Source organism: Chiloscyllium plagiosum, unplaced genomic scaffold (assembly GCF_037043375.1).
Source record: "Chiloscyllium plagiosum isolate Xiang-an unplaced genomic scaffold, Cpla_swu_hap1 HiC_scaffold_15, whole genome shotgun sequence".
In the NCBI taxonomy this organism is placed as follows: Eukaryota; Metazoa; Chordata; class Chondrichthyes; order Orectolobiformes; family Hemiscylliidae; genus Chiloscyllium; species Chiloscyllium plagiosum.
Genome location: NW_028270153.1, coordinates 7,929,841 through 7,954,033, shown reverse-complemented (window position 1 = coordinate 7,954,033; position 24,193 = coordinate 7,929,841). Strand labels below are relative to the sequence as shown.

The window sequence follows — 24,193 nt, the reverse complement described above, 5'->3', positions numbered from 1 at the left end:
CTAGGGAACAGGAGAATCGACGTTTCGGGCATTAGCCCTTCTTAAAAAATACAAAAGCAAAGCAAATAAAGAATTTGAGATATAGATAAACCAGGTACTAAATAAATACTGGATAGACTCAAAGGCAAATGGCCTCTTGTTTCTACATTCCCTTCACCTTTGGATAAAACATTTTAAAAACATCAGCTTATGGAAAGGTTTCACTGATGCTGCAGATGCACAGCTTTGGTTTGTAACCTTCTAGGCAAAGAGAAATAACATGGAACATACTAATGTAAAACTTTCACTTTAAATGCTATAAAAATCCATACCTGACATACAAGTTGGTAGGTTTTTACTGGGTAAATCATTGGTCATGCGTCCCTTAGTATCTGCAAAATCCACAAAGGCATTTTCAGCTTCACCACTGAGAAACTCCTCTGAAAATTAAATCAAAGTTCCTTTAGCTTCAATGGAAAGGATTATTTTTGTACGTCATTTAAACACTTATCTATTGACAGTGAATTAATTTATGTTGCAGTTTCCTGAATTATTGGTTTGTAATTAAACCACATTAGTTAAGTTAGAAAAAGCATTATGCACAAGCCGCAGAAACCTGTCTGACATAGGGACAATTAAATACTATTCTTGTTATAAAGTTGTGACATTTACTTTATCTCGGGGTGCCAACTTTTGCCTCATCCAAAACAGTCGAACAATAAAACAACAAAGTCGGATCATAACTTAAATTCTCAGATTATTCAATTTATCCCATGAAATATGTATTACAGTTCTTTTTAAAAACCGATTTGTTACTTACTGAATCATCAGTCTTTGATTTAGGACAAAACATTTACATACAAATTATGTAGGAGTGGGGTTTATGACAGCTAGGTAGCTTCATTCAGCTAGGTAACTAACACTGAATAATTTTAATAACCTACAACAGGTGAAATTACACCAGATAATTTGGTTATTAAAAGGCCAAAAATTGGACCAAGTCAATTGGTTTAGTTTCAGCCAAATTAAAATTCAGATAAAATAATGGTAAGTGAGCACAATGTTGTAAATCTAAATATATTTAGTTGTTGAATGCTTCACAAATGTAGGCTTTTGACCTTATTATTCGTGATGATTATGGTTCTTCACCTGAAAGGGAGCAATTGAAAGAACAGAAAGAAATGTGACAGATGATCAACGTGTAAACCAATGAACTACAAACAGGTGAAATGTTTTGAAACTGTAATTTACAGTACAGCTTACAGTTCAATGCTCCTTTCACCACTGCATTACATGCTCATCATAGAAATGTTCACAACTCAAATACAATTCATACAAGTGGTTTTGTGCACAAATGATTTTCCACCATATGCCCCATTGCTTCCAACAGGTTACTCTACAGCTGGAGAACTAGTCACAACGCAAATAAACATGACAGATAATGCATGTATTAATGTAACATACATTTAGTCTGAAAGACTAACTTTTCCTGTGCTACCAAATTTTGTATAGATCAGATAAAAAAACTGACAAAGTATAAAATGGGTTGCTGGGTTCACCTTCATTTGGTTTTCACAAGACAATAAAAGCTAATTACCCCACTGAATGGTTTACACTAAATCATTATCACATTCCTTCAAGAATAAAATAAATTCAGAAAAGACAATTACAGGTCAGGAGATGGTGAAGGGAGCAAAACAATTTAAATTTTTTTAAAAATGAAGGGTTATGCTTTAAAAAGTACATGAAACATACCTAACATGTAAGTGGCTCCTTCATCTCCAAATCCATCATTTTGAAAGATAATTTTATCACCTTTTAATGTAAATGTGTCTTTCACAGCATTAGAATTATTATTTTCAGGTGTTTGAGCAAATATAGATTCACTGGTGCTCATCAGATTGTCGTCCAATATGCCATTATTGCTTAATGTTCCATAATCATCACCTGGCAGGAACAAAATGTATTTATAAAATTTTGTTTTTTTTTACAAAGCATACAAGCAACATGGTGAAACCATTAGCAATTCTAATGAGAACGCAAGAATTTTCTTCACTTTAAAAGTTCAAGTGAACTAACAATAGGCTTAGCATTGAAATTAAGTGCTCACACTTGCAATATTAAATCCAGTTTTATTCTCCTTAAATAAGAAAGGACATACTTGTTCACAAGCGGATACAACAAAAAGGCCTCGTTTCTAGGCTGAAGGAATTATCCTATGATCAGAAATTGAAGAGACTGGGTTTATATTCCCTAGAATTAACGAATCACAAGTGATTTAACTGGAACACAGAATCACAAGGGGATTAATAAGGTATGTGCTAAGAAAATGCTCCCCTTGCCTGGGGAAATTAGTACGCACCACCAGGGTACACGAACACCAACTAGCCACCAAAAGACATGACCCACTATCACTTGTTTCCATACATACACACAAAAATGGACACCACTTTGACTGGAACAACACACACATCCTAGGACAGGCAAAACAAAGACATGCATGAGAATTCTTAGAGGCATGGCATTCTAACCAGAACTCCATCAATAAATACATAGATTTAATTCCTATCTACATTCCCTTGAAAAAAAGAACCAGAAATGATATCACCCACCTTGAGAAATCAAGACTTATAATTAGAGAAGCAGGACATACCACCAGCGCTTCACCGGAGGCTCTCCAGATATTGCCTAGAATAGTGACGAAATGTCTGAAAACAAATCTTGCAACTCAGTGAGCTAACTTACATACTTATCATCAACCTGAGCTACTCACTAGTCTGATTCTCCTATTCACTGTTCATTGCCTGTTCAGTCAGTCAGAACTCCTCACAACCTTTCTCCCACCTGTACCTAACACTAATAGCTGTGCCACCCACATTTACTTCACTCAATCCTCCCTCTCATTACAGAATAATGACCAATATTAGGGCTGAAAGAGCCAGGTCAGATGGTGGGGCGCCAGTAACGTGCTTTCTCACCCACTTCGAGGAGAGGGTCTTGACGCTGATAGGCAAAGACCGGGACTTTTTCTGTTGTTCATTGTTGAGCTACTCTCCCACTACCCACTGTACTATTAACATACTACAACTTTAACCCCTTGATCTCAACATTTCTCTCTTTTGTCACTTGCAGGAACCAGCAGTATATCGACTGTGTGTATCAAGGGCCAGTATGACATCACCTTCCTCCATTTCGGAGGAAGAGAGCATGGAGACCTCAGAGGAAGCACTTCGCAACTCCTCAGATACAAAAGCAGTCCATGTTCAAATGCAACAAGATCTGGAGAATATCCAGGCTTGGGCTGACAAGTGGGAAGTAACATTCGCGCCACACAAATGCCAGGCAATGCCAATCTAACCCATGACCTTCAATGGTATTACCATCATTGATACTACCAACATTGTGGAGGGTTAACATTGATCAAAAACTCAATTGCACATGCCTCATATACAAATGGCTACAAGAGCAAGTCAGAGGCTGGGAATCCTGCATCGCAAAACCAACATCCTACCTTCCACCATCTGTCCACTATCTACAATGCACATGTGATAGAACATTCCCCACTTACCTGGACAGGTGCAGCTCCAACAACACTCAAGAAGCTTGACACCATCCAGGACAAAACAACACACTTGATTGGCACCACATTCACAAGTATTCACTCCTCCATCACTGACAATCCCTGACTTGGAAATATATCCCCATTCCTTCACTGTCATTGGGTCAAAATCCTGGAATTCCGTCTCTAAGGATGAGGTGGGCTACCTACAGCTGTAAAGGACTGTAATAGTTCAAGAAACAGCTCACCACCACCTTCCCAATAAATGCTGCTGTCAATGATGCCCATGCCCCATGAGTGAACAGAGTAAAAAGGTGCACTTTCCTCACAAGGAGACAGGGCACTGCTATTACACACACCTGGAGGAGCCACCACAGACAAGTCCCTTTCAAGGCACTCCAGCGGAAGCCTGTCTTCCACCTCCAACCTGTCTAGTACCCTCAGTCCTGTGGGAATTCAAGCTGAGGAGGCTGCATCTACCTCTGGGCAGGATACAGTCTTCGTGTCTGGGCTCTCTAACAACACATTCACTCTGTAGTAGGAGTGGAAGAAAGAAGAAAAGTTTCTGAGGGCTCACAGGTGTCACATCAATGTAAGGAAGTGTTCATAATCATAGATATATCTTCATTTTTCACCACCAGCTGTGTGCACAAGTCTGTGTCTAGTCACAACTGCAACACTGAAGGTATCAAACCCATTCATCATCAGTTTCATGATCCAAGGTGTGAAGTGAACAGCTCCATAAATCAACCGCAATACAACAATAAGATCATAATATTAAGATACAGAAGCAGAGACAGGACATTCTGACCATCAATGAATCAGTCGTTGCTATTTTAGGAATTAGGCTTAATTGTTCCATGTAGCTAAACATTTCTGTTACATCACAGGCATTCGTGGGATTTATATCTTGCATAACATGATCAGGAGTGCTTGGGCCAAGGATTTGGATTGCCCACAGCAGGCTAATGCCGAAGTTCACAAAGCACCTTCAGTGTATGTGTGCCTGTAAAATGGTGTTCACTTTTGAAGGTCCTCACATTACTCAGTGAAGCCCCCTCCCTCCAAAACTAAAAGCACTTACCCCACTGTTACGACACAGCGGTGAACGCCTCTATTAATTAAACCAAACACCCAGAAAAGCTCATAACCTGATAAAATGAGTGACAGAGAACACCCAAATTCCACTACATAAAGAAAATGATATCAATTTATTCTTTATTGTCAAAAGTGAACATTAAACAACTATTCACAACTTCAAACCCCTCCTTTCTCCTAAATGCTTATTACCTGCCTCCAACTCTATAACAACATACTGTTCCAATAAAACACTTATTAGAATAATATCAACTTAATTTCAAAACTTTACAGCAGCTATCATCTATGGTGTCTTTCTTCTTCCAGCTAAAGATCTCCCCTGGGTCATCTTCTTTCTTTTTATTGTGAATATATTTCATATGAAAAGGTATCTTTGATAGAGAGTGTTCCTAGTTTGTTTGGTTTGTTTCGATGGCAGTTGCTCTGTCTGATTTTCATAATACATTTTTTATACCCCCAACATCAGATCGTCCCATTGGCTCGATGTTGGCAAAACAAAAATTCGAACTCGATTGAGTTTTAGTATCTTGGGGCACAATTTAAACTAACTGGTCAAAATCGAATTGTTGTCAAAACAATTAGCAGTTCCAATTTCCTTGCCAATTTTAAGGACACACTTAAGGATCTACTTCACAGCCAAATGTTACATATTTTCAATTTTCCAAAACATTCAGAGACTGCTCATGTAAGCTGTCAGTGCAGAACAGCATTCACTGTCTTAAAGCTTCAACTTCATAACATCCACACACTCTGGATATGGGGCTAGAATTTTCATTTCCATTATCAACTTGCTAACAGAATGAACATATAATTTTCATGTCAGGTGTGTATCGTTGCCTATATGAACCACTAAAACATTAATGCACAAGTTTTCTTCTAAAGGGGAACACAAATAGTAACACTAAGCTAATTGCAGGAAAGTGGAAGAGAGGAGTCACTGGGATGCTTCTGCAATTTTCTGCATCTTTTTTTTGAAACAACATTGGGCAAAGCAAGTTGTATAATAGGTTGATAATTTTTTAAAAATACTTCTATTAATCATCTTTCTTGTCACTAAGTCAATTTATGTGAAGCCCTTCACCAAACTAAACCATTCTCAACTTTAGTGACTGGTGTTACCTGTACAAACAGAATAACAAAATAAAGGTGCAAAGGCGGCCTTGCAGATCCTCTCAAGTGTACCCTTAAAATTGGCAAGGAAATTGGAACTGCTAATGAAATACTACCTAACAAAAGCATTTTCTACCGCAAAAAAAAAGTCACTGAATCATGTTGCCATTTTTTTGTTATTACTGTACTGAAAAAAGGTGCCCTAGATTGGGCTCCATAGACGTTTTAGTTCAGTTAACTTGACATGTTAAGACATTTTAGCATTCGTACAATAGTATCTACATTCCTCTTTGATTTGTATTAAAAACAGAATGAACAAAAAGTAATTTTGGAATGAGTTCTCAATCCAGCCACGTTATCATGCCTGTCAATCTAGTGGCTATCTGAAGAATGGTAACACTTCTGGCTGAAACCAGTGCTATCATGGGAACAAATGCATTTTAAGAAATTTTAACTCCCTGAACTGGAGGATTCACAGAAAAGTTAAATTCAGTCCTCAGAGACACAGGTAATTTTCATCTCATTGCCTTAACAATAATCTACCACAGAAGAATGCCCACAATTTACAGGACTGACAAATTACAATTCTACTTAATTAAATTAAAAATCAAACAGGCTTTACAGTGGATGGGTGGTCTATTCTACTATATTACTATAAGGATATGAAGATGAAAATCTACACCACAATAAAAGGGAGTTGAGTCTGATTAGATTATTAAATCCATTTGATATAGTGGGCTCCAAAGATTTTATTTCAGAAGAATATGCTCCAAAAACCAATGGCTATGAGCTTAGATTTCACTTTAAAGCGAATGCTTGACCACTAATGACAATCAATCCCATAAGGCAATGTTGGTCACCACTTCAAGAGTTAAGTGTGTGAGCAGAGTGACTTCATCCAGACACTGCTGAGATGCAAAAGGAGTTTTCCAGAATTTCAGCATTCTCGAGCATGACATTTAATTCTGCAAATTTCTTGGTTGCCACTCGGTTCCATTTGAACAGCATCCTAAAGAGAGTGAAGTCCCTCTTCTCTCAATGTAAATATTTTCTTCAGACTGAATTACCAAGAACAGAAAATCCAAAATCCGTAAACAAAACGATAAATCATCTATTCCTTGCCTCCACTTCAAGGAAATACTTCTACAAAATTCCAATTTTGTTGTTCTCATTCTCACCTGAACAGCTTAAAATTTTCTTTTATCTGTTTCATTCTTCCCCTCACTGTACTACCATTCCTCCTGAAATGTAAATGCCTTGGGATATCTTCAACAATAAAAGCATATCTAAAGTGTACTTTGTCATTGCTACAGTTTTATGATTTACAACCATTCCAGTCTAATGTCTGCCTTTCATGACTAGAAGTAACAGCTTATTCTAAGTACAGTCACATACTCACTATATAACGTCTGGAGAAATTTCTAGCTGTAACTGTAGATCATGGGTTAGTTAGGTAGTAACTTTAAAAAGCTATCATCTCTCCTCACCAAAGCCATTATCCTGAAGAATACTGCATATATCTTCTCTAAGGGTGATCGCCTCAGCTGTGCTCTGGTTTAGTGTAAAGTGTTCAGCAACGTCAATTGCACTGGAGACAAAGTCAAATGTAATTAAATAAGTTGTAACAATAGTTTACATGCTGTATCATAAAGGGCACATTTAATTCTCCAGCATCTTCATGTAGTTTAAATGTGCAACATAGTTATTCACAATAAACAATTATATATCCTTCATGTATCTAAATTCATGTTCTAATAGACAATTATGCTTTTGGCTAACAAGCTAAAACTAATCTTATTTTTATGTGCATAAATTTTTCAGATCCTTTTATGTTTAGCATTAGTACATATAGCACAATGATTAAGAAGTAAATTGTTTAATGCATAAGTAATAAACAGGATAAAAATTTCAGCCTAGGGCTGAGAGTTTGTACCTGTAAATCTCTGCACATAATGAACTCCAAATCTCAAACTTCAATTAATTGAAGGGAAGCATCAACATGACAGGAGTAAACTAACATACTTCCCTTCAGCAAATTCTTTTGAATAAATGCTGCAGTGTTTCACAGTTAAGTGGTAAACTCTCAACCATCAATCAAAACAGTCAATACTTAACCTAGACCTCTTTTTATATAGACACAGTAAAGCACATTAACTTTGCTATGGTTGGAGTCTTGTGAACAATTTCCTTTTTTTTCCACAGCACTACCAAAAAACAAAATGTTCTAATCAAAACACAAAACTGGATGAAATTCTGAGGGTGGTCAAGGGGAATCTGCTGGTGCTCAGCTCTTAATTTTATAAATTAAACTGAATTTGCCAGTCCATCAGTCTAGAAATGGAACAAAAACTATCTTCAAAAAGCACAACCTCTGTGAATTGGGCTTTGTGAATGTAATGATATTTATGTATCTATGGCGATAAAGCTGTGCACTAATCACATTTGAACTGTTAGTAGGTCAGCAGAATGGAACTGGGAAGCACAGGCAGAAAAGGAGTATCAACATGCTCACTTAAATCCTAAACCTGAATCAGATACAATAGTGAAATGGATGACCTCTAATTACTACAATCTCATACTTACAAGCATCTTTAAAATGTTTTTAAAAATGAATCATCGTACTGACAAAAAAAAATTACATTTGGAAATTTCAGTTCAAGGGCAGCATGGTGGATAAGTGGTTAGCACTGTTGCCCCTCAGTGCCAGAGACCCGGGTTCAATTCCATCTTTGGACAACAGTTTGTGTGGAGTTCGCATGTTCTCCCAGCAGCTACATAGAACATTACAGCGCAGTACAGGCCCTTCGGCCCTCGATGTTGTGCCAACCTGTCATACCAATCTGAAGTCCATCTAACCTACACTATTCCATGTTCGTCCATATGCTTGTCCAATGACGACTTAAATGTACTTAAAGTTGGCGAATCTACTACCGTTGCAGGCAAAGCATTCCATACCCTTACTACTCTCTGAGTAAAGAAACTACCTCTGACATCTGTCCTATATCTATTACCCCTCAATTTAAAGCTATGCCCCCTCGTGCACGCCGTCACCATACTTGGAAAAAGGGTGGACACGGAGAGCCTATCTAACCCTCTGATTATCTTATACGTCTCTATTAAGTCACCTCTCAACCTTCTTCTCTCTAACGAAAACAGCCTCAAGTCCCTCAGACTTTCCTTGTAAGACCTTCTCTCCATACCAGGCAATATCCTAGTAAATCTCCTCTGCATTTTTTCCAAAGCTTCCACATCCTTCTTATAATGCGGTGACCAGAACTGTACACAATACTCCAAGTGCAGCCACACCAGAGTTTTGTACAGCTGCAGCATAACCTCACGGTTCTGGAACTCGATCCCTCTATTAATAAAAGCTAAAACACTGTCAACCTGGGTGGCAGCTTTCAAGGATCTGTGTACATGGACACCGAGACCTCTCTGCTCATTGACACTACCAAGAATCTTATAATTAGCCCAGTACTTTGCATTCCGGTTACTCCGACCAAAGTGAATCACCTCACACTTGTCCGCATTAAACTCCATTTGCCACCTCTCAGCCCAGCTCTGCAGCTTATCTATGTCTCTCTGTAACCTACAACATCCTTTGTCACTATCCACAATTCCACCAACCTTACTGTCGTCTGCAAATTTACTAACCCACCCTTCTATGCCCTCATCCAGGTTGTTTATAAAAATGACGAACAGCAGTGGACCCAATACCGACCCTTGCGGTACACCACTAGTAACTGGACTCCAGGATGAACATTTCCCATCAACCACCACCCTCTGTCTTCTTTCAGCAAGACAATTACTGATCCAAACTGCTATATCCCCCACTATCCCATTCCTCCGCATTTTGTACAATAGCCTACTGTGGGTAACGTTATCGAACGCCTTGCTGAAATCCATATACACCACATCAACCGGTTTACGCTTATCTACCTGTTTGGTCACCTTCTCAAAGAACTCAATAAGGGTTGCGAGGCACGACCTATCCTCACAAAACCGTGCTGAGTATCGCTAATCAAATTATTCTTCTCTAGATGTTTATAAATCCTATCTCCTATAACCGTTTTCCAACACTTTACCAACAACTGAAGTAAGGCTCACTGTGTGGGTTTCCACCAAGTGCTCCGGTTTTCTCCCACAGTTCAAAGATGTGCAAATTAGGTGGATTGGCTATGCTAAATTGAACATAGTGTTTGGGTATGTGTCAGTTAGGTATGTTGTGTGCTACTAGGATTCCGAGGGGTCTTAGTAGTCTGGCTGTCATTTCTGCAGATTCCTCAAGAACAAACCATGACAAACAGACCAAACACAGCCAGAAACCCTAACCACCTTACCATACATCAAAGAAGTTTCAGAGATGACAGCCAGGCTACTAAGACCCCTTGGAATCCTAGTAGCACACAAACCCATCAACACTCTCAAACAAAAACTAACAAACTTAAAAGACCCAGTGCAACCCATGGACAAAACCAACAAAATTCCATGCAAGGACTGCCAGAAACACTACGTTGGATAAACAGGAAGAAAGTTAGCCACCAAGATACACGAACACCAGCTAGCCACAAAAAGACACGACCCTCTCTCCCTCGAAGCCCTACACACAGAAGAAAAAAACCACCATTTCGACTGGAACAACACATCTATCCTGGGACTGGCTAAGCAAAGATATGCCAGAGAATTCCTAGAGGCCTGGCACTCCAACCACAACGCCATTAACAAACACATAGATCTAGATACCACCTATTAACCCCTCAGAAAACGAACCGGAAATGGCATCACTACAAACCCCAGGAATCCCATACAGGACAAACATATAAATAGAAAGCAGGAGACAACAGCTTTGCTTCACTTGGAGGTCACCACTGATGATGTTACCTAGCCAGATAATGAAACATCTGGATATCAAACCTACAGCTCAGCGAGCAATCCTACACTCTAAACCTCAACCTGAGCTACAAACCTTGCAGGTGTATTGGAGGAGTGAGATCACAAACTGGCAGAGATCCAACAGTGATTGGTCATGGCTCAGCAGGAAGAAAAGGTCTATTGCGAGGAAGAGGTGGGGATTTGGGGAAAAAAAAGTCACTAGACTCAAAACATTAACTCTGCTTTCTCTCCATAGATGTTACCAGGCCTGCTGAGTTCAGGAGGTGCAACACTTGCGCCCACACCTCCCCCCTCACTTCTCTCCAAGGCCCCAAGGGAAACTTCCATATCCGCCACAGATTCACCTGCACCTCCACCCACATCATCTACTGCATCCGCTGCAGCCGGTGTGGCCTCCTCTATATTGGGGAGACAGGCCGCCTACTTGCGGAGCGATTCAGGGAGCACCTCTGGGCCACCCGGACGAACCAACCCAACCAACCTGTGGCACAGCATTTCAACTCCCCCTCCCACTCCACCGAGGATATGCAGGTCATTGGACTCATCCACCGCCAAACCACAACAACCCGACGGTCGGAGGAGGAGCGTCTTATCTTCCGACTGGGAACCCTCCAACCGCAGGGGATGAACTTGGACTTCACCAGTTTCTTCATCCCCCCTCCCCCCACCTTGTCTCAGCCGGATCCTTCCAGCCCGGCACCGCCTTCCTGACCTGCAGTCTTCTTCTTGACCTCTCCGCCTCCACCCTACTCCGACCTATCACCCTCACCTTGACCTCTTTCCACCTATCACATTTCCAACTCCCCTCCTCCAAGTCCCTCCTCCCTACCTTTTATCTTCTCCTGCTGAACACTCTCTGCTCATTCCTGAAGAAGGGCCTGTGCCCGAAACGTCGAATCTCCTGTTCCCTGGATGCTGCCTGACCTGCTGTGCTGTTCCAGCAATAAAGTTTCAACTTTGATCTCCAGCATCTGCAGACCTCACTTTCTCCTGCTGAGTTCTTCCAGCAATTTATGTTTTTGTTAAGGATTTAAAAAGCTTGTTGGCCTACAGAAATCTCTCCTGCTCTTCCTTGCCCACAAGCTGCTTTCCTCAAGCTTCAGGAACTAATTAATATCAGTTAAAAAAAAGGATGTCAATACTTCCCATGAGGTAATTGCTCACTCTTCTCTTAATCCATCTCTGTTACAACCAAAAGTGGGTATGTTCCTGGTCAAGATTTATTGCATCTTAACCTCTGAAATGGTCCAAGTGTCCCTACTTTTGGGAAAGTTAATGTAAGGATTTAAATGGATTAATGGTACTGGACAATTTATGCAAATAGGTGATAGAAAAAAAAATTAAACCCTCAGTGACAACATTGTACCTTTTGTCACGTTAAGAACTTCATTCAACCAGCAAGTGAGTGGGTAGGCTGATATGTCAGTGACAGCCAGGCACACCAGGCACTGTTTTGAAAAATAATCTCAAAAGGATGATTCTAAAAACATGAGTGGCTTCAACAATGGCAAAGTAAGAATGAGAATAAATTAAAACGGCAGGACAAAGATACACATTGCAGTCAATGCACAGCAGATGGATCCCTTCCTCCACCATACAGATTCTTACTTTCTATAATGTGGGTAATTTATACATAATTTAAGTAACAAAGGTTAAAAGACAAAGCTTAAATATATAAAATTACAGAGAATATACTGCACAAAAACAAGTCATTCAGCCCAACCAGCTCACTGCCAGTGTTTATACTCCACTCAAGTCTCTTCCCATCAGTCCTCATCTCAATTAATCATATCCTTTTGGAATCCACTCCCATTGGGATTTCTTGTTGCTTTTATTCTGTTCGTAGTCTTGCATACATAGTCTTATATTTCTCTTCACAAGGGTAAAAGAACATTCTCTCTGCATTCATTCATTAATTTTAAACATCACGATTGACTTTTATTTAGAACACAAATAGAAACCACTCAAAAAACTACTTTGTATCAATAGCAAACAAAACACCTTTAAAAGAGCACAAATTTAGTTGAGAGAAATAAAATTCGAGCATCATGCACAAACCACAAGCAGGTACAGATTTGCCCAGTGTATAAAGTTCAGGGACTCACTCCACGTCAGGGAGCTGATTGGAAAATTCATGGAAGTCCTCGGGCAATGTTATGGCATTGTAAGTAGCTTCAAGGTTTTCTTCAGCAAGATCCACAATATCTGTAACAATGAGTCAAAATTCCATATATTGGTTAATTTGAGTCATTTGCAGTTTGCTTTCCTAAATTTTCAAACAACAATGCAGAAACTAATGAAAAAGAAAAGCAATGATTTAATTTCAATCCAAAAGCAATTGCTGCTAACAGTAAATTGAAATTCTACTGTTATCAATGCATCATACTGGGAGTCAGGCAACTGATCATCATTCATGCATAAGATTTGGTACAGCATTTGACCAAAGGATGACAATACCTAAACCCACGTCAGTCCTTCCTTAAGCTTTACACACTTTAGGTTAGATTCCCTACAGTATGGAAACAGGCCATTTGGCCCAACAATTCAATACCGACCCTCTGAAGTGTAACCACCCAGACCCATTCCCCGACACTAAATTTACCCCTGACTAATTCACCTAACACTATGGGTAATTTAGCATGGCCAATTCACCTGACCTGCAGATCTTTGGATTTTGGGAGGAAACCAGAGCACCCAGAGGAAACCCACACAAACACGAGGAGAATGTGCAAACTCCAGTCAGTCACTCAAGGCTGGAATCAAACCCAGGTACCTGGCACTGTGAGGCAGCAGTGCTAACCACTGAGCCACTGTGCCACTTCAGAGATTCTAACAAAGGTAAATACCTCTGTGTGGAGTTTGCACATTATACACAATAGACAATAGGCGCAGGAGTAGGTCATTCTGCCCTTCGAGCCTGCACCACCATTCAATATGATCATGGCTGATCATCTTTAATCAGTATCCTGTTCCTGCCTTATCTCCATAACCCTTGATTCCACTATCCTTGAGAGCTCTATCCAACTCTTTCTTAAATGAATCTAGAGACTGGGCCTCCACCAACCCTCTGGGGCAGAGCATTCCACACAGCTACCACTCTCTGGGTGAAGAAGTTTCTCCTCATCTCTGTCCTAAATGGTCTACCCCGTATTTTTAAGCTGTGTCCTCTGGTTCGGCACTCACCCATCAGCGGAAACATGCTTACTGCCTCCAGAGTGTCCAATCCTTTAATAATCTTATACGTCTCAATCAGATACTCTCTCAGTCTTCTAAACTCAAGGGTATACAAGCCCAGTCGCTCCAGTCTTTCAGTGTAAGGTAGTCCCGCCATTCCAGGAAGTGACCTCGTGAACCTACGCTGCACTCCCTCAATAGCCAGAATGTCTTTCCTCAAATTTGGAGACCAGAACTGCACACAGTACTCCAGGTGTGGTCTCACCAGGGCCCTGTACAGCTGCAGAAGAACCTCTTTGCTTCTATACTCAATCCCTCTTGTTATGAAGGCCATCATGCTATTAGCCTTCTTCACTACCTGCTGTACCTGCATGCTGACCTTCATTGACTGGTGTACAAGAACACCCAGATCTCTCTGTACTGCCCCTTTATCTAAATTGATTCCATTTACGTAGTAATCTGCCTTCCTGTTCTTGCCACCAAAGTGGATAACCATACATTTATCCACATTAAACTGCATCTGACCACTCACCTAACTTGTCCAGGTCACCCTGTAATCTCCTAACATCCTCATCACTTTTCACCCTGCCACCCAGCTTAGTATCATCAGCAAATTTGCTAATGTTATTGCTAATACCATCTTCTATATCATTAACATATATTATAAAAAGCTGCGGTCCCAGTATTGATCCCTGCGGTACCCCACTGGTCACTGCCTGCCATTCCGAATTGGAGCCGTTTATCACTACTCTTTGTTTCCTATCAGCCACGAGCTGAAAATGTGTTGCTGGAAAAGCGCAGCAGGTCAGGCAGCATCCAAGGAACAGGAGAATCGACATTTCGGGCATAAGCCCTTCTTTTCCTATCAGCCAACCAACTTTCAATCCAAGTTAGTACTTTGCCCACAATACCATACGCCCTAATTTTGCTCACTAACCTCCTATGTGGGACTTTATCAAAAGCTTTCTGAAAGTCCAGGTATACTACATCTACGGGATCTCCCTCGTCCATCTTCAGAGTTACATCCTCAAAAAATTCCAGAAGATTAGTCAAGCATGACTTCCCCTTCATAAATCCATGCTGACTCTGACCTATCCTGTTACTACTATCCAGATGTGTTGTAATTTCATCCTTTATAATAGACTCCGGCATCTTTCCCACCACTGAGGTCACACTAACTGGTCTATAATTTCCTGTTTTCTCTCTCCCACCTTTCTTAAAAAGTGGTGCAACATTAGCCACCCTCCAATCCGCAGGAACTGATCCTGAATCTATCGAACTCTGGAAAATAATCACCAACGCATCCACGATTTCTCGAGCCACCTCCTTCAGTACCCTGGGATGTAGACCATCAGGCCCCGGGGACTTATCAACCTTCAGACCTAACAGTCTCTCCAACACCAATTCCTGACAATATAAATTCCCTTTAGTTCAGGTCCTTCAGCCATTGTTACCTCAAGGAGATTGCTTCTGTCTTCCCCAGTGAACACAGATCTGAAGTACCAATTCAATTCTTCTGCCATTTTTTTGTTCCCCGTAATATATTCCCCTGTTTCTGTCTTCAAGGGCCCAATTTTAGTCTTAACCATTTTTTTGCCTTTCACATACCTAAAATGGCTTTTACTATCCTCCTTTATATTTTTGGCCAGTTTACCTTCATACCTCATTTTTTCTCTGCGTATTTCCTTCTTAGTAATCCTCTGTTGTTCTTTAAAAGCTTCCCAGTCCTCCGTTTTCCCACTTATCTTTGCTATGTTATACTTTTTCTCTTTTAACTTTATATGTTTCTTAACTTCCCTCGTCAGCCACGGCCACCCATACCTCCTCCTAGGATCTTTCTTCCTTTTTGGAATGAACTGATCCTGCAACTTCTGCATTATACACAGAAATATTCGCCCTTGTTCCTCCACTGTCACCCCTGCTAAGGTATTGCACCATTGAACTTTGGCCAGCTCCTCCCTCATAGCTCCATAGTTCCCTTTATTCAACAGAAATATTGTCACTTCCGATTGTACCCTCTTCCTCTCAAATTGCAGACTGAAGATTACAGTATTATTATTTTCAATGTGTCTGTCTAGGTTTCCACTGTGTCCTCTGGTTTCCTCCCACAATCCAAAGATGTACAGGTCAGGTGAATTGGACGTGGTAAATTGCCTGCTGGTGCAAACCCAAGAGGGAAAAAATGTCTTTAAAGAAATCCAGTAGATAAAATTGTCGGACATTTGGGAAACCAGTTCTCTGGGTTCCATTTGCCATCTTTGCTCTGTGTGAAAATTACCTTCAGGCTAAATTTCAGGCCTTTATCGCTTATCCTTCGACATAGAATCCCCTCATTTGGCCCAGTGAGTCCACATTAACCCTCTAAAGAGCATCACACCCAGATCCACCCCCTTATCCCTATAACCCATACATTTCCCATGGCTAATGCACCTAACTAACACATACCCAAACGCTATGGGCAGTTCCAAAAACGTACAACCCAGATGGCCTCCTTCCTCAAGGACTGCAATTTCCCCCTCGACGAGGTCGACGATGCCCTCCACCGCATCTCTTCCACTTCCCGCTCCTCCGCCCTTGAGCCCCGCCCCTCCAACCGACACCAGGACAGAACCCCACTGGTCCTCACCTACCACCCCACCAACCTCCATGTACAGCGCATCATCCGCCATCATTTCCTCCACCTCCAAACGGACCCCACCACCAAGGATATATTTCCCTCCCCTCCCCTATCAGCATTCCGTAAAGACCACTCCCTCCGTGACTCCCTCGTCAGATCCACACCCCCCCACCAACCCAACCTCCACTCCCGGCACCTTCCCCTGCAACCGCAGGAGGTGCAAGACTTGCGCCCACACCTCCCCCCTCACCTCCCTCCAAGGCCCCAAAGGAAACTTCCATATCCGCCACAAATTCACCTGCACCTCCACACACATCATCCATTGCATCCTCTGCACCCGATGTGGCCTCCTCTATATTGGGGAGACAGGCCGGCTACTTGCGGAGCGTTTCAGAGAACACCTCTGGGACACCCGGACCAACCAACCCAACCACCCTGTGGCTCAACACTTCAACTCCCCCTCCCACTCCACCAAGGATATGCAGGTCTTTGGACTCCTCCATCGCCAGACCACAACAACACGACGGTTGGAGGAAGAGCGCCTCATCTTCCGCCTAGGAACCCTCTAACCACAAGGGATGAACTCGGATTTCACCAGTTTCCTCATTTCCCCACCCCCCACCTTGTCTCAGTAAAATCCATCGAACTCAGCACCGCCTTCCTAACCTGCAATCTTCTTCCTGACCTCTCCGCCCCCACCCCAGTCTGACCGATCACCCTCACCTTGACCTCTTTCCACCTATCGCATTTCCAACGCCCCTCCCCCAAGTCCCTCCTCCCTACCTTTTATCTTAGCCTGCTGGACACACTTTCCTCATTCCTGAAGAAGGGCTTATGCCCGAAACGTCGATTCTCCTGTTCCCTGGATGCTGCCTGACCTGCTGCGCTTTTCCAGCAACACATTTTCAGCAATTTAGCATAGCCAATCTGCCTAACTTGCACATCTTTGGACTGTGGAGAAAACCAGAGCACCTGGTAGAAACCCACACAGACACTGGGAGAACGTGCGAACTCCACACAGACCGTCATCTGAGGATGGAATTGAACCTGGGTCTCTGGCGCTGAGGGGCAGCAGTGCTAACCACTGAGCCACCACGCTGCCCTCGTTCTGAAATTTCCAAATGTAATTTTGTTTGTCAGTATGATGATTTTTTTTTAACATTTTAAACATGCTTGTAAGTATGAGATTGGACAGATTAGGAATAGGAACCTGGCTGATATTCCTCCACTTAGCAAAGAAGTTTTGAAGTCAATTCTAATGCCTATGTTGCTGCCTCAGATAATGCAGCTCATTCAGCAGATCAGTGATCTAATTAAATAACTTTCTCAATTGAATGACTTGGCTAATCACTTCCTGTTACACAAGACAAAGCTGAAGATAACATTTCCAACAAATTATATGTGGTACATTTCAAGGGTCTGGTTTAATGTTCAGGACGATGACATTTTCCTAAAGCAGAAAAATCGTAACATCTTTCTTTTAATAATCGAAGATCAGTACCATTTTGTTATCTGCAGTGTCCATTCTTATCCAATGGGGACCTTAATGTTTCTCTAAACATAATGAAGAGATAAGTGAGGCTTTAACCAGAAAAGAGGTGGTGGCATGGTTCAGGTCGAGGCATCTGGGATCAAGGGAATCTCTGGAGGTAAACAGGGGACACAGGAGTTTACTGAAAAAGGAAATCAGGAGAAAATAGGACCCCTCAAGGACCAAAGTGGACACGTAGGTGTAGAACCGCAAGAGATGGGTGAGGTCCTCAATGAATATTTCTCCTGTATATTTACCATGGAGAAAGACATGAAGACTTGGGAACTTGGGGAAGTTAGTGGTGATATCTTGGGGACAGTCCACTTCAAAGTAGAGGTGTTGGATGCATTAGAATATATGAAGGTGGATAAATTTCCTAGTCCTGATGAAATATATCCAAGAACACTGCAAGAAGCTAGAGAAGAAATTGCAGGGACCCTGGCTGATATTTTTGCATTGTCGTTAGCCATGGGTGAGGTCTCGAGGCTGGAGGGTAGCTAACGTTGTGCCATTATTCAAGGAGGGCTTCAAAGAAAAATCTGGAAAGAAAAGCCGAACATCTGTGGTAGATAAATTACTTAAGAAGATTCTGAGAGATAAGATATACATGCATTCGGAAAGATAGGGTTTAACTAGGAATAGTCAGCATGGCTTTGTGCGTAGGAGATCATGTCTCACAAATTTGTTAGAGTTCTTTGATGAAGTAACTAGGAAGGTTGATTAGGACAGGGCAGTAGATGCAGTCTACATGGATTTCAGTAAGGCCTTTGATAAAGTTCCACATGGTAGACTTCTGGAAGGTTAGATCACACAGAAACCAGGGAGAGGTGGCAAATTGGATACACAATTGGCTTGACGGTAGGAAGCAGAAGGTAATGGTGGAAGGATGCTTGTCGGACTGGAGGCCTGTGACTAGTGGAGTGTCTCAGGAGTCGATGCTGGTCCCATTGCCATTTGGTCTCTAGATCAATGATTTGGATAAGAATACACATGGCACAATTAATGAGTTTGCAGATGATACTAAAATAGACAGTATCATGGTCAGTGAGGAAGACTATCAAAAATTGCAGCAGGACTTGATCACCTGGGGACTTGGGTCGAGAAACAGCAAATGGAGTTTAATATCGATAAGCATGAGCTTTTGTATTTTGGAAAGTCAAATCAAGGCAGGATTTCACGGTGAATGATAGGGTCTTAAGGAGTGTAGTGGAACAGAAGGACCTTGGAATTCAGGTGCATGGTTCTATGACAGTGGAGTCACAGGTAGATAGAGCAGTGAAGGCGGCTTTTGGCACACTAGCCTTCATCAGTCAGGGCAGAGAATAGAAGTTGGGAAGTTATGTTGCAGTTTACAAGACGTTAGTGAGGCTGAAGTTGAACAAGGTGTTCAGTTTTGGTCACCTTGCCATAGGAAGAATGTTATTAAACTGGAAAGAGTGCAGAAGAAACTTACAAGGGTATTGCCAAGACTTAACGGTCTGAGTTATAGGGTGACATTGGACAAACGAGGACCTTTTTCACTTTGGAGTATAGGACACTGATTGGTGATCTTATAGAAATGTATTAGATCATGAGAGGCATAGGTAGGGTGGATGCACTCAGTCTTTTTTCCAGAGCTGCGGAATCAAGGACTAGACAGCATAATTTTAAGGTTAGAAGGGAAAGAATAAAAGGGAACCTGAGGAGCAACTTTTGTTTTTTACACGGAGAGTGGTTTGCATATGGAATGAGCTGCCAGCGCAAGTGGTTAAGATGGGTATATTAACACATTCAAAAAGCATTTGGACAAATACATGGATAGGAAAGGTTTAGAAGGAGATAGGCCAACTGCAGGGAAATGGGACTAGCATGATAGACATTTTGATCAGCATGGACCAGTTTGGGCCAAAGGCCTGTCTCCATGCTGTCAGACTCTATGAGAAATATTTAGAAAGACTCAGAAAATATTTCATCAATCTGTTTGACATTCCTTTCAGCCTTAGTGACATTTTCTACTTAGGTTTTTCTACCATTTTCCCATTTACTTGGTTAGTGCAGGGGTGAACATGTTAGGTAATAACTAATTTCATACTCCATTGCCAAGAAAACCCACTGAATCACCTGCCAATCAGTTCACTAAGAGATAACTGGCAAGCTTCAGTGAGTTTCTCAGTGAAACATTGATTGCAATACTAGCATGGAAAGTCAGTAGAAGCTGCTGGCCAATTCTATTTCTTCGCTCACAACAAGTCCTATTTTCTCCATGTGCTCACTGACCTACACTGGCTCCCAGTCCAGCAACACTTTGACTTTAAAATCTCATCTTTGCTTTTAAATCCCTCCATGAGCTTGCCTCTCTCCATCTCTAATCTACTCCAGCCACACAAGCCTCCAAAATATCCATGTTCCTCTAATTCTGGCTTCTTTCAAATTCTGGCATTTTCAATTTATTTGACCATTGATGTCAACAGCAATAGGAAATTTCTATACAGGACAGAAGGGTAGGACGTGCAGCTATGGATTTAAAGATGAGCATTTTTAGGCCAATTTAATGATTTTTAAGAAACTGAAAATGTTGGAATAAAATGGAATTGTTTTTCTTTGGAAGTGAAGAAAGTCATTGATGAAGAGCATGAATTTCTAGAAGTCTAGTCTGCTTGTTCCAGTGTTGTAAAATAGAATGCTGCCTAGTCTATTACCAGGTCATCTGCATGGTCAGGCCAGACGATCCATGCAAGCCCAAAACTGCTGGCAAAGCAGCATGTTGTTATGGCAGCGCAAAAGAGGCCCCTAAAAAAAAAATTATCTTCAGCTCTTCTAGCAGAGAAAGGCTCATAGTGAGGGGTTGTGAATTTGGTTTAATTGAATTCCAAGAGGTTATTAAAAGATCAGTTGATTTTGATGCAAGGTTCTGGACACAATTTTTTTTTAAGGGATTAAGACTCTTAGTGGATTTAAATGTCTTGAATGGGAATTCAAGAATGAGAGACTTTACTGTAATATAGGCAGAAATGAGGACTGCAGATGCTGGAGATTAGAGTCAAGATTAGAGTGGCGCTGGAAAAGCACAGCAGGTCAGGCAGCATCCAAGGAGCAGGAAAATCGACGTTTTGGGCAGGAGCCCTTCATCAGGAATCACTTTTCTGTAATATAGTCAGTGTCTGTAACAGTTAGAATTTTGTTTTATTCAATCTCTACATTGCTCCCGTAATTGCGAATGGTGAGTTACCATGGAAGGTCGAAAAGCAAAAGGTCATGAGGGTAATGGGTTAGCACTAGGTTGCCATAGTAGCTAGATGGGCCTAAGGGACTGGGAGGAGAATGGGCTTGCACATATGGGAATTTGGAGTGAATAAGGGTGAATCTACAGGGATTAATATTTAACAAACAAATTGCAACCAAGTCCCAGGAAATAGCAATTACTTTTTATTAAGGCTACCTTAACATTCAGATGCTTTGGTATGGATGATGCAATGCAAGGGTCAAAAGCAAACCCCTACAGCTCTGATGTCCCTTACACCAACACTTAAACTATTATTTGATTAATTTAATGGACATCTAAATGCAAAAGTAATCTTTCAAATATCAAAAACAATCCTTTATCTATCAAAATATGCACAGAATTCAAGTTAGTTTACAGTACCAGGACGAAAGGCAATCTTAATTTTTGAGAATGCCTCATTGCAGTCTGCTAAGAGGTACTTTGCCTTCCGATGGTAGATTCTCACCACTCCTAAAAGCAGGTGTCCTGAAGTTCTCAGGGCTATTTTAACCTAAAGAGGGCACATAAACATTACTGAATTTATTTTTCTGTACAGTAGTAAGCTTCTAACTTATGTCTAACCTTACATTTGCATTTCACACATTTCTCTGCATATCCATCATTAAAAATGCACAATATTCCATCTAGTTTGACACCTACTGGTGTGCTCAAAGTGATAATACAACTTTTAGTCCCATTCAATAATTGCTTTAATTTGTTTTAATTGGGCTGCAGTAGATGATGACGGAACTAACAAGAGGGAAAAACATACATGCCTCAGTCCTGATGAAGGGCTTTTGCCCGAAATGTCGATTTTTCCTGCTCCTCGGATGCTACCTAAACTGCTGTGTTTTTCCAGCACCACTCTAATCATGACTTCATCCTAACCAAGTTGGTCTGCCGCAAATGCATCTATCCATGAAATTAATTAGTAAGAATGACCACTGCACAGTCCTTGTAAGAGGGTATCTTTATGACGATGCCTCCACATCATGTTGTGTGGCACTATGCTAAATGGGACAGACTTCAAACAGATTGAGCAACTCAAAACTGGGCATCCATAAGGCACTATGGACCGGTTTGAGCAAGAGGGAGAGAATGAATAGAATGTGGCTATTTGCCTTAGAGGATCAGAGACTGAAGGATGATCTTAAAGGTTTATAAAATCATGAGGAGCATGGATAGAGTGAATAGCCAAGATCTTTTCCCCAGGGTGCGGAAGTCCAAAACTAGAGGGCATAGGTTTAAGGCGAGAAGATTTAAAAGGTACCTAAGGAGCAACTTTTTCATGCAAAGCGTGGTGCGTGTATGGAATGAGCTGCCAGCAAAAGTGGCAACTACAACATTTAGAAGACATCTGGATGGGTATTTGAAAAGGAAGGGTTGAGAGGAATATGGGCCAAATGCAGACAAGTGTGACTAAATTAATTTAGGATACCTGGTTGGCAGGAACATGTTGGACCGAAGGGTCTGTTTCCATGCTATATAGCTCTGACTCTATGACCAACAACAGCAGGAGAATCATCTTCCAATACAATTTGCAACCTCATGGCACAACATGTCCCCCACTCTAACATTACCATTAAGCCAGGGGATCAACTCTGGTTCATTAGCAAATGCAAGCATACCTAAACATGAGGCGTCATATTTGTGAAGCTACATTACTGGGCTTCTTGCATACTAAATAACATAAGCCGCAAGAGATGGGCAGGCCTAAGCAATCCCACAACAAAAGAATATACTTAAGCTCTGCAATCCCCACATCCAGTTGTGAATGCTGGTTGACAATTAAACAACTCACTGGAGGAGAAGGCTCCACATATATCCCCACACTCAGCCATGGGAGAGGACAGCACAGCAGTGTAAGAGATAAGGTAAAAGCATTTACAACAATCTTCATCCAGAAGTGCTAAATGGATGATCCATCTTGGTCTCCTTCAGATATCTCCAGTACTAGAAATACCATCTTCAGCCAATTTGATTCACTCCACGTGTTAGAAAGAAACAGCTAGAGGCACTGGACACTGCAAAGGCAATGGGCCCTGACAACATTACAGTAACAGTACTGAAGAGTCATGCTCCAGAATTGCTGTGCTCCTAGCCAAGCTGTTCCAGTACAGCTACAACAATGGCATCTACCCAACGTGGAAAATAGCCCAAATATGTCCTGTACACAAAAAGCAGAAAATGACTAATCTGGCCAATTACTACCCCATCAATCTACTCTCAATCATCTGTAAAGTGATAGAAAGTGTCATCTACAGTGTTATCAAGTAGCACCTGCTCAGCAATAACCTGCTTAGTGACACCCAGTTTGGATTCCATCACGGCTTCTCAGCTCCTGACCTAATTACTGCATTAGTATAAACATGAACAAAAGAGCTAAATTCCAGGGATGAGGTGAGAGTGACTGCCCTTGACTTCAAAAGTTGCATCTGACCAAGGGGGGCATCAAGGAGCCCTAGTAAAACTGGAGTCAATTAGGAAAAATGGGAAACTCCGATTTGATTAAAGTCATACCTAGCATGCAGGGTGATTATTATGGTTGTTGGAGTTCAATCATTTCAGCTCCAGGACATCCCTGCAAGCGTCCCTCAGGGTCGTTCCTAGAACTAACCATCTGCAGTTGCTTCATCAGTGACACTCACCTCAATCTTCAGGTCAAAAGGAGGCATCTCTGACGATGACTGCACAATATTCAGCATAACTCATGACCCTTCATGACGTAGGTAATATCCAGGCTTGGGCTGAAAAGTGCAAATACCATTGGCACCACACAAATACCAGGCAATCTCCATCTCCAATAAGAGATCACTGTCCCTTGACACTATCCCCGAATCCTCCACATCATCATCTTGGGGAGTACCACAGACCAGAAACTGAATTTGACTAACCATATAAATACAGTGGCTACAAAAACAGATCAGAGGCCAGTAATACTGCAGTGAGTAACTTACCTTCTGACTCCCTTCATGATCCAACAATTCACCC

At 41.4% G+C, this 24,193-nt stretch overlaps 1 protein-coding gene and 1 long non-coding RNA gene across 2 annotated transcripts in view; one reads left to right on the top strand and one right to left on the bottom strand.

The window, feature by feature from the left end:
• LOC148147606 (uncharacterized) overlaps positions 1-7,042 on the top strand; it is a 138,109-nt gene extending 131,067 nt beyond the window's left edge. Inside the window, exon 3 of the long non-coding RNA XR_015759515.1 lies at positions 3,112-7,042. This is a non-coding gene — a long non-coding RNA (uncharacterized LOC148147606). The remainder of the gene's footprint in view (positions 1-3,111) is intronic.
• LOC122559883 (double-strand-break repair protein rad21 homolog) overlaps positions 1-24,193 on the bottom strand; it is a 151,539-nt gene that overhangs the window by 102,003 nt on the left and 25,343 nt on the right. The window contains exons 3-7 of the mRNA XM_043709990.2: positions 21,584-21,713; positions 12,745-12,844; positions 7,234-7,334; positions 1,735-1,926; positions 312-419 (exon numbers count right to left, since the gene is read on the bottom strand). Of these exons, the coding sequence (XP_043565925.2) occupies positions 312-419; positions 1,735-1,926; positions 7,234-7,334; positions 12,745-12,844; positions 21,584-21,713 (631 nt within the window). The remainder of the gene's footprint in view (positions 1-311; positions 420-1,734; positions 1,927-7,233; positions 7,335-12,744; positions 12,845-21,583; positions 21,714-24,193) is intronic.